Below are 12,137 nucleotides of genomic sequence, written 5' to 3' on the forward strand. Positions count from 1 at the left end.
ACCCAGGAACTAGACACTTTGGGCTGGTACTCGGTGTGTTTCCACCGCAGGAACCAGGTTCTAAGTAAATTTCTAGGTAAAAAATTGCCCATCAGAAAGTCCCTGCTCCCAAGGTAGTACTTTTTCAAAGGCCCAAAACTTTCTGAGGCGGGACTTGGGCACTGAGCATGCTTATTGGTTGAGTTCAGGCAGCATTGTGATTTCAACAACCATTTATTCATATAATTTTCAAAATATTACTGTCATTGTGTCATGAAATGTAGTTTTAAAAGTATTTCGGGTGAGAATGCAATTGTTTAAAAATCAAATCTTAAACTGGGAACTGACCCACTTGAGCTAAAATGGATGAACACTGGTAAACTAAACTGCTCTGCCAGCTGGTTAAACTCGTTCAAAACCATTTTAACATACAGTACAGACCAAAAGTTTGGACACACCTTCTCATTCAAAGAGTTTTCTTTATTTTCATGACTATGAAAATTGTAGAGTCACACTGAAGGCATCAAGGGCTATTTGACCAAGAAGGAGAGTGTTGGGGTGCTGCGCCAGATGACCTGGCCTCCACAGTCACCGGACCTGAACACAATCGAGATGGTTTAGGGGTGAGCTGGACCGCAGACTGAAGGCAAAAGGGCCAACAAGTGCTAAGCATCTCTCGGGGAACTCCTTCAAGACTGTTGGAAGACCATTTCAGGTGACTACCTCTTGAAGCTCATCAAGAGAATGCCAAGAGTGTGCAAAGCCGTAATCAAAGCAAAAGGTGGCTACTTTGAAGAACCTAGAATATGACATTTTCAGTTGTTTCACACTTTTTTGTTATGTATATAATTGCATATATAATTCCACATGTTTTAATTCATAGTTGTGATGCCTTCAGTGTGAATCTACAATTTTCATAGTCATGAAAATAAAGAAAACTCTTTGAATGAGAAGGTGTGTCCAAACTTTTGGTCTGTACTGTATATGAGATTAAACGGATAATAAAGTGAATGCACAAGTTAATTTGAAAAAAATAATGTGCCAAATAAAATATTCACTTTGTAATGGGTGAGAATTATTGTATAGCCACAAAAGGCTTTCAAAAAAAGTGTCTTAAAGACAAAATCTCAAATCCTCACATCTAAAAGAAAACATATAAGCACATTACAAAATGACTACTTTAAAATCTATAGTGCAAAAGATTGCATGTATGCAATAGAGAACTCTCTCCAAATAACATGTCAGAAGGACAATGGCACTATGGCTTTAATTTAGGTACTATCATGTCTCCTTTGCACGTTGCGTCTTTGGATAAACTAATCAGTTTGACTGCACTGTGGCTTTCATCCCAGTGAGAGAGGAATGGGGGAGGGCCAGAGAAAGGAGTGACGGGAAAGAGGGAGTCGTTCTAGCTACTGTTTAACATTGGATATTTGCATCTAAATGCTGACATATCGAAAAAAAAATCTGCATCTCAGCTCTTGTGGCTCCGATGCAATTATCTTTTACTATACATTTAGCATCACTGACTGTATTTACCGTTCAATTAATTACAGCAAATTGTTTTTGAAGGGACAGAGAAAAAGTTAGCTCTGTCGAAGAGCGTAACAGCAAAAGCAAACTAATGTACGCTACTGAGCACTCAGGTTGCTGAGGTGGCAAGCAGTTTGAGCTCCAGGGCCACGGCTCCACTCACAGGCACCGGTGAGCTGAGTAAAGATTAATTTCTCTCCTTGCAGTGGACTGATGGGAAAGCTCCAGCGTGTGCTCATCCAGTTCTCATCAGAGCCAGTTATTTAACCGGGAACTCCAAGTGTGTGTGTGCATCAAGGCCGGGTAATAGATCCTTTTGCTTTCGCTGGTATAAGTGGAAAGTCTCTCTTTTTTGCCTACAGAAGCAAAAGTACCAAAAAACACTAAGTCACAGTTTCTGTTTCCATTTCACAGACTTACACTTTTCATTATTCTCTTCACACTGCAGCACAAGTGCTCTTGGGGTATTGCTGGTAGCTAGGGCACAACACAGAGAATCTCAGGATGATGCTTTATAAATATATGGATGACAGGAATGCATTTCAAGTCCACAAGCCTTGGTGACGAAATACAGCTGGGAATGGAGAAACGCTGTGAGAACTTTAAAAACGAGCCACGTAAATTATTTAAAATGACAAACTGAGAATTCAGCCTTGCTTTTAGAGTCCCGGATGCTCCTTCATCTCCAACGCCCTCGCTGTGGCAATCAGCCTCTGAAAGCCTGTCTATTATACATGGAAGGTAACAGAGGGATACTACAGGTAGATCTGCACATGCACTTCCATTGCCTTGTCTGCTTTCTGCACAGTCTTCTCTCACCTATCCTGACTCTGATGGGATGTAGGGTTCAGCCTTGTGCGGCTGGCTGCGTTTTCATTATGGGTAGTTGAAGTGCAATGAGAGAGAGAGAGCAAGAGAAAGAGGGAAAGAAGTAGTAGTAGTCAGCATAAGCATTTGTGTCTGCCAGCCAGTTCGGGAGGGACAAGACAAATGGCAGCAAAACGGAGCAGGACTCTAATCAATATGTGGCTCTCCTGATGAAACAAGGCCAATAAATCACTGGCCCAGGCAGGCCAATGTGGTCCCCTCACCCTCTTCGCACTTACCCCGAAAAGCCCATCACACCATCTACATGGTTATCATCGGTATAACTACTCTGCAACAGGTGGTCAGTGACGATTAGGGTCTGTTTCTGCGATGGAGCTTAAAATTCCACCTGAGGAGCATTTATAGGCGGTCAAAACAAATGAAGTCAGAAGTTCTTCAAGTAATACTATAAGATGGTGAGGGTACATGGTCACTGGTCTAACACAAAGAGCAGCTTACACAAAATACCAGGGACAAGGCTAGAGCTAATCGGTTTTAAATAGATGGTGAACTGCATTTTCAAAGCATGAGCTGTGCTGTAAAAGTATAAAAACCCAAATAATTGTTCATAATTGTTAAACACTGCCAATTCTAATATACAGTAAGGCTGGACTTAACAGAGTTTGATGCATAGCTTCACTGGTTAACAGTTGTCTCTAAAATTTTAGAAGTTAGTGCTACTTCCAGGGGAAAAAAGCTTTTCAATGTGCTATTGAAAAATTACTACTTTAAAAAGAATATTTTAATAAAAAATATTATCAAATTTAAAATAAAGGCATGAGTACTACTCAAGTATAAAGTATTACACTTAACATTCAGAATTTAGGGTGAAAAAAGAAATGAAAAATAAATGCTTAAATAATTTGCATTTACTGCATGATTACTAAATATAATCAACTCCATCTATACTGACTTAGTGCTGTCTGCGGTTAGACGGAGAAGCAGATTTGTTACAATAAATGAGCCATTTCTCTTTTTTTAGGCCTAGGCATGTTTCACAATCTTGTTTGATTTGCATATATTCTTTTAGGTGCACATATTGACCGTTCACAAAATTCACAGAGCTTCACAGCAGAAATAGTTTCAGAACGGAGCGTAATTCTGCACTGCAGCATGTAATATTCTCAATATGCTTCTATGAAGTAAGTAAAAAGTGAAAAAGGAGTTTACGCTACTATTCAGTAGTTTTAGGTATGTAAGATGCTATGCTTTTTTCAAGAAGTCACTTAGGCTATGTTCAGACTGCAGGAAAATGTGACTCAGCTTTAACACTTACACACTCTAGATGAAGACGTGTGAAACAGAATCTAAAGAGCTTATTACATTTATCTTGAAGAGCTGTAATGATCCCACTTCTTAGCTAACATGGTAGTTAATTTTCAGATTACATAGGTTCTTAAGCTTTATTTAAAAATGCAAGACCTTATGCACAGATTCAAAGGCAACACATATTATCTGATGTCCACCTGTGTACATTCGCAACCTACTGGGTTTACGTTTACACCTCGTAAAGATGGGCATTTGACAGATCACATGCACACAGCCACAGTGCCTGGGGAGTGAGCACTCACACACACACACACAAGCATGAGTGTTGGGTGAGCTGTCTGACAGCAGCTGCTTTCCAACAAACCTGCACACCAGGTTCCCTGAGGCCGGCGGCTTCAATTTATGATGCTCTCCTGCACCACCCGGACACCCAAAAACATCCTATGTAGGCACAGCCGGACGGCTGACTGATTAGCAGCTTGGACACAGCACAGAGGAGGCAGCAGAGTGGAGCAGGACGGAGCGGCCCTTGCATGACAGTACAGCTGACTACTCGGACATAGCAGGGACAAGACAGCCAATCACGAGGGGTACTGAAAGCCCTGTTTGGTTTTAAATCTCAGCACTGTTGAAAAAAATACCATTGAAACTCATGCAAATTATCTCAGCAGTTGCTAATAGTAATGGGATGTCCTTAAAATTTGAGTACCTTGCTTGTAGTACACAAAGGAAAAAGGTGCATGATGAACATGCAAGCTTTCAATATGCCAGAATTCTGTGGGACTTGTGCCAGCAATAGTGCTGAGGGACACTGGTTAGTTTTAAAGTCAACATGAAATGAAAATGCACTACATATTTTTGTAAATGTCTATTACAGATCTTATTGGTAACATCATCCATGTATAGGCTTAATTTTTTTTTTTTTTTTTTACAAAATGTCATAACTCAATCTTCCTATGAAAACACCATCTTCTTGGTGATGTATGCCAGTCTACTCCTGCTTTAACTCCGCCCCTTTCCTACAAGCTTACATTCACTTGAGTGCAACATCCACATCTCAAAATCAAATGAATAGAAACAATTCCTCAACTTTTTTTTTTTTTGGATAACCAATTTTACTGAAATGTACGTCACAATAGGGAAGAAACGATCTGTCACTACTTCCACTGGAAAACAGCAGTACAATACAATTAGAAAAAAATATGCATCTTGATGGGAAGTGTGGCCAGATGGCTCCCCAGAGTTTGAATCCCGGTTCTGGTTATTTCCTAATTTCCCTGTAGCACATATTCTCCCACCCACACTTTCATGTTTTTCCTGTTGTTGCAGCTGAAAAAACAAAAAAAAAATTATATATATATATATATATATATATATATATATATATATATATATATATATATATATATATATATATATATATATATATATACACACACACACACAATAAAGTAAAAAAATATGGTAGAAGGGAAAGACAAACATCCCACGGATGTTTCACAATATCACAAAATGTATTAAAAAATTATTACAGATGGTGAAAAACTACAGAAAAGAGGGAAAAAGGACCCTCGCACATTAAACATTTGCAGTGTTCTTTGGGTAAGCCATGGTTAACAACATCTGCACAGCACCATCTTCAGATCTCCTCAGGTTTGCTTCAAAGGGGCAAAGTCTTTCCTAAGAGAGCATCATACGCACCAAAGGAAGCTCTGACTTCACCAAATAACTGGTGAAGAGGAAGGACCTGTGAGAAACAGTCAAAGAGAAGTGACAGCGCAACAGAGACATCCAGTCAAACAGGGCCTGATGTACATTAGATGTGTCAACAGCTACTCTGAAGTCTAACTGAAACAAATAAACCCTGACTGTTCAGAGAACTTCTGTAAATAATACGGCTGCATGATTAATCAAGGTTAAAGTATGATAACAATTTCTGCTTCTCATGATTAGGCAATATTAACCAACACTGGTTATCTATCTTGAAAATGTATCTCTATATAATTGGTATTAGTGATTTAACCATTATTGTGCAGCTCTTATTTAGTCAAGGAACTACTCAACACATGAGAAAAGAAACCGTTTGAACAAACTCTTGCATTTCCCTAAACTAACTCTGCACTCACCCGCAAAAACAAGAAGCAGGCTTTTCTGGAAAACTAAGCCTTTCATATCTATCTATATTGTTTTCCCATCTTTACAAAACAGATTCAAACCTGAATGCTATCACATTTCCTCCAGACCAGCAGTCAAGACACAACAGGACACTATCTTCAAGGAGTGAGAGGACATCAAAAGCACCAAGATTTAGCATTCCTGTCAGAGAACTACAATCAAAGGTGCATTGCTGTAGCAGCTAACACAATTTTAATGCACATCAAAACAGAAGATTCCCACTCGTATAGTTTACACAGACCATGTTACCATAGTCTTCCATGTTATCTGAAAAGAACGAATTGAAATGAGATGCTGTAATAACAATACTGTCAGGTTCAGTGAAAACAAGTATGGCGGCTATGCAAACTTTATTTATGATTCCTACAAAAAAATAGCAAAGCCCATAGCAGGGCAAGAGAATATGCTGGTTTGTGTAACATTAAAAGAACTGTGGAAATACATCAGAGCATGGTATCATTATTTTGGTCTATTACTGCTGGTATCTATAGCGCACACACTGCCAGCAGCACCATTTAACCTAATGGCACCAACAGGTTATGGGAGAGTTATACTATAAAAAGAAACATATGGCTCAGCATAAAAAAGGAACCTATGTGATTGACCGGTAGAGATGTGGACATTTACTTCTTGGTCTTAAGGTAGCCATGAATAATTAGGCTGGTTTTGGGTTCACCTGAATCAGAAATTAGCTAGAGGGGTCACAACAAAACACAATCACAAACATCTGAGTGTAGTGGATTATCAAAATAACGTATACTATACAGGACGGAGACTCGGTTCTATTCATCAGTTGTTGATGTGGGTGATTCAGTCCAGAATGAAGGCAGATGAATGTTAGCTTGCAGTGACCGGTTTAAGCTGACTAAAAGGACTGGAGAAGTCCAGCATACATCAGTTATCTAGTTCTGACATTTTCATTAAAAGATTTGGATTTTTTATTTTTTTTTTATCAAACAAAATCTGATTAATTTTTCACAATAAGATAGATAACATGCATTTGGAAAATAAGAATGAATTTTCATTTAATGCTGGCTTAAAGCCATTTATAGTGAATGCATTTGCATTACGGACATGAATGATGGGGGGGGGGGGGGCACAATCTAGGAACCTTTTATTAAACCAGACATAGCAATGCTCAACTGTGAGAATCTGCAAAAGACACATGGTGCGAACACGACATAAGTCTAGCACGTTTATATAAAAATGTTCTGTGTGAAGTGCCTAAAACGGGATGAATTTTAAAGACATACAGAGGGTTTGTTGGATCAAGAGGTTGGCTGGTGAAAAGCTACTTGATTAAATGCAATCGTGTTCTAAGAAGCCTCCTTTTATGCAAACTAATAATAATTTCCGGTACATAAACTTTGAGGGGAATAAACCAAGGTCTGGTTTATGCAAATAGTACAAGACTAAACAAATGAGGATCTGGCATGGCTGGACTGGCCATTGGGCATACCGGGCATTTGCCCGGTGGGCCGACGTTCTTTTTGGGCCGATATCTCATACTTTTTCTTTTTTTTTTTTTTTAAACGGCCCATAAAATTTGTACATCGGCGGCCCATTCGTTTTGTTTTGTTTTGCTTAATTGGCGGCGCTGGGTTTGTGCCGGTGTAGTGCATTGGTCAAAGTCAGTGTTAGTTTTTTTTCTGACAGACCAGCCCATGAAACACGTAGATCAGCGGCCCATTAGCTCTTTTCTTGATTGACACTGGGCTGGCCCAATCACAACTTTAAACGAGTGAGTGAGCGGCAGAAGTGTCAGTGTGTATCTGTAAAAAAAGATGGAGAAGAAACGCAAGGAATGTGCAGATAAATAGCGTGAAAAAATAGAACCAGGCCCTTAAAGCAGACACTGTAAACTGTGTCAAAATATATGTTTTCTGACCTTCATCAGCTCCTGTGGCAGATGATGATAGTGAGGACGGAGGATCAGGAGAGAGATGAGAAAGTGTAGAGCCTGCGGTAAGCATAACTACTTTCAAAACACTTAGGCCATGTCATGAGTGTAGATTATTTCCACATCTGCATAGTTGACGATTACCGCAATTCACTAGAAATTTAATAAGAGGCGTTTGTAAACCATGTTTTCCGCCAAAATAAAAGCTTGATGCAGTTTGCGTCAAAATAAAAGATCATGTGCTTATCTCTTTCAAGTATAGAAATTGGTACAACTAATTAAGAAAGTTTCCTTTATTTTTTTGTGCATTTGTTTTACAAAATATGGCTATTACTGTCATTGGATTAATATTATAACTATTATTATGTATAGGTGTAATGTAAATAGACACTGTAACTAAAAGAGGTTTGAATTTTTCTTTGTTTAATTTGCACACTGAATATGGGTTGGAGCTTTTAATTTTGAACTCACAAAGTGCATCAGATTAATGAATTTAACATTAAAATGCACAAAATTTTCTCACGGGGGGGCATGCCCCCGAGCCCCCCTAGAAGGACCGAGGACACACCACCATAGTTTTAATAAAAATCCTGTAAGAAACACTGGTATTGCTATGCCACAGCCGCTTATAGCTTGTTTTAGGATTCACCGCTGTGGAGTATAGTTCAACTGTATTAATATATATACAATTTTGACTTATTTCATCTGTTAACTCTCACTCGTTCCTATACTCACTCATTACATGGCATTAGTGGTTTTAATGAATAGGAGTTGGTATGCATATAATTAAGGGCGTGCAAAGATGGGTGGTGTTTATGATCATATAGTGGGCCGGTCTGGGAAAAAATGCCCGGGCCGATTTTTTGTCCCAGTCCAGCCCTGGGATCTGGTATGCTCACACGGACCCAGAAGTAACAAATGGTAAGAATAATATATTAAGCAAAATGAGAGGTTTCACCTCATACAATCAACACATTACAAGACAATCTGACACAGCCGTATTAAACGCAGAGTGGTGTCATGATTTAATCTGGCTTATGTTGTTCCAAACCTGAATTGAATTTCTCTCTTCCATATAAACTTTCACTGCTAGTTTTTTTTTTCTTCATAAAATGACCGAATCAGTTATCATTTATTTTTTTGTTCCATGGAAGAAAGGCAGTCATGCAGGTTCCAAACGACATGAGGGTGAGGAAATAAATGCTTATTTTGGGATGAACTATCCCTTTGAGGATATGGAGAGCGTAGTGAATTCATTTGTAAGGGTGAATCACAACAATAATTGAAGCTCAAAAAGGGAGAAATTCCATTACAAGTATTCCCACCACAGGCTTAAACAGCCAAGACTAACAACAGGCTTCATCTTGAACCCAACATTCAACTTCAAGAGCTACTCCAAGAACTGCCAGGATGCTCTGCAATCATGTGGTAAGAGCAGAATTTCTGCATCAAGTGCCCAAATAAAGTTTGCAGCTAAAAGATTGCGACAGCAACGAAGGGCATTAGGAAATTAATTATTGGATTCAAGTACAGCACTTAAAGGGCTTAGCTTGCAAGACTGAGCAGTATTATTTGATTAGCGCTATCAGGAATGCAGCTCAACTTAAAAAAAAAAACATTTGGCAGGACACATCTGAACGATTATCTTCACCACAGCAGAGACGTCGCCAGTGTCTCAAACCCAGCCTGTCCTCCTAACCCTAGGTAGCCAACTCAAAAGCGTTTCAGACAACTATCAACTTCACACACTCAAAATAAATAAATAAATAAATGAATTAAATTCACGGCTGCTAAAGCCCATAAACTCATGTTTTGAACCGCTAAATGTGAGCGGCACGACTCGCTTTGCAACAGCTGGCCAGTGTTAACAGGAAGTTGACTGCATACCTCAACTAATTACAGCTTTGGTGGTGTTGAGAAACTCGGAGCTTTTGCAGGGTGGCTTCCTAGTTTTTAAATAAGCGCTCCACTCATGCAGCATTTGAGTTGTTTCGTCGACATGCGCTCTGTTATCAGACTCAGGCTGGTCATTACAAACATAGAGTGCCATACATACCAATCGGTTGAGCCTCCTCCGTAACATCTTTAATTCTTCTGTCTTCTTTTTTTTTTATCTGAAGACACTGTCGAGCAGCTGTTCCTTTTGTAGCAGCCAACTAACGTTACAGGCTAGTTGAGCTTGATGATGAGTAAGTTTGCATGTATGACGGCAAAATGCGCCCTATTTAGCTATCTACTTTCTAACCTGTTTCCCAGAGCTATATGCAATGCGGCGGTGAAGCTACATCGTTTCCATGTTAATTGAATCCTGTCCTCTCTAACCATTCACATTCTCCTTTTTGGTTACTTTGCGCGGTGTTAGTCGCGGGAGCCCCCCACGCGCGGGGTTGATACAATCAGCGGCATCCTGTACTCTGTGCCCTGTTGCTGAGCCTCCAAATAATTCACCGCATTCGCCTCCCCGCGGTTAATAGACTGCACGCGAGGGGGGAAGTCTCTTGAAGGTGCGGATTTCCACTCGTGTGCCCCCTCCTCTCGTTCAGATTCCTGTCAAACACATTTACTCTCCTAACGCAAGAGCCGCTACGACAACAAGCCCCGCCCCTCGGTGCCGTCATCACATTCCGCAGGTTTCTGGGAAATGTATTTTGGTTGGGTACGAATCTATTTTTTTTCTCTTGCTTTCTTTCTTTTTTTTAAATTAACGTAATTAGCCGGTATTCTATTTGTAATGTTGATGTAATTTTCATTATAAGTTTAAAAGGAGCTACACTTTGTTTTATTTACTGCTGAGAATTTTTCTTTTTGGTTTTTGGTTTAGCAGTGTATCTTGTGAAGTGAAGTGAAGTGACATTCGGCCAAGTATGGTGACCCATAATCAGAATTTGTGCTCTGCATTTAACCCATCCGAAGTGCACACACACAGAGCAGTTGGGGGTTCGATGCCTTGCTCAAGGGCACCTAAGTCGTGGTATTGAGGGTGGAGAGAGAACTGTACATGCACTCCTCCCACCCACAATTCCTGCCGGCCCGGGACTCGAACCCACAACCCTTCGATTGGGAGTCCGACTCTCTAACCACCAGGCCACGACTTCCCCCAACATGAAACATCATGGAAATTCCAGAATACATTGTTTATATAAATAACAAGGTCTAAGTCAATTATATCTAATAAAAACATGATATTTATTTGCAGTAAGCTACAGTATGTTGTTTAGTGTATGCTGTAGTATCATGTATCATGACTCAGTTAAGCTCAATCACTAAATGTGACATACAGTATATGTAATATAGTAGCTTCACATTATTTTATCGCATTTTTACATGCATTAAACCACCAATTTCTAACATAGGCTATTTCAGGTCGACGATGTGAATCACTGTGTCACTGTCCTAAATCATAACAGAAAATCAGTCGCATTGTAAATACATAGACTACATGAACCATTAATAATACTACGTGGTCGTGTCTGGGATGAGATAAAATGCATTTTACCTAAAATGATTGAATAATGGACGTCCTCGCTCACCCCTTTAATCACGCTCTCTGCCTGTTGATAGATTTTGTTATAGCACCACCATGCGGTTCAAGTTTAGATTGCAAGCACGTTATATACAGTTTTTACCCATCAAAAAGGCACATTTAATAGTAAATAGCAGCACATTTGCATATATATATATATATATATATATATATATATATATATATATATATATTTCTATTGCTCTATGTAGGCCTATTGGAAGCTCTGATTTCTGATATCTGATTCAGAGAGACCAATCCAGTCTATCTATCTATCTATCTATCTATCTATCTATCTATCTATCTATCTATCTATCTATCTATCTTTTTTTTAAATATATTGTTAAAGTTCTAAAATATTATTTGGTTTATGCATAAACATGCCCAGTCACTAAACAACAAGAAATGATATAAAATAATATATAAAATTATATTAAAAATAAACCTTTATTCAAAGTCAACTATTCAGAGCATATAAACCATTCAAAGCATGGTTCCTTATGGAACCTTATTTAAAAAAAAAAGGGGGGGGGGGGAGTTATATTTAGCACCAAAAATAGTTCTACTATTGTTACAAGCCGAGGAACCCTTTTCTGGTACTGTTTAGAACCGTTTTTCTTAAGAGTGGACCAACCGCAACTACCTGTTACACCTTAGAAACTCCCTAGCAGCCACTCAGAACGTCATTGACATTGGCTACTGTAGCAAGTTCGTTCGGAGGAAAGGAAGAGGACAAAGGGGTCGGCTGGACTGCTGACGTATTTATTTAACAAATAAAATTAAAGTTCACAAACACCAACTGGTGACTTTTATTCTGATACGTCGGCACAACACTTTCGGTTTGCTCTTTCCGGTTTCCGGTTTACGTGAGCATTCCGACTCTCCTGGCAT

General features: G+C 39.2%; 1 protein-coding gene across 6 annotated transcripts in view; it reads right to left on the bottom strand.

The window, feature by feature from the left end:
• LOC132109521 (phospholipid-transporting ATPase IG-like) overlaps positions 1 to 10,268 on the bottom strand; it is a 64,677-nt gene extending 54,409 nt beyond the window's left edge. For 4 of the 6 annotated variants that reach the window (XM_059515671.1, XM_059515667.1, XM_059515668.1 and 1 more), the window contains exon 1: positions 9,780 to 10,267. In XM_059515671.1, the coding sequence (XP_059371654.1) occupies positions 9,780 to 9,806 (27 nt within the window). In that variant the 5' untranslated portion in view covers positions 9,807 to 10,267. Of the gene's footprint in view, positions 1 to 9,779 lie in introns of all 6 variants that reach the window. The other 2 variants (XM_059515670.1, XM_059515669.1) reach the window with 1 other exon arrangement.
• Positions 10,269 to 12,137: the final 1,869 nt, after the last annotated feature.

The sequence above is a fragment of the Carassius carassius genome, chromosome 29, assembly GCF_963082965.1.
Source record: "Carassius carassius chromosome 29, fCarCar2.1, whole genome shotgun sequence".
In the NCBI taxonomy this organism is placed as follows: Eukaryota; Metazoa; Chordata; class Actinopteri; order Cypriniformes; family Cyprinidae; genus Carassius; species Carassius carassius.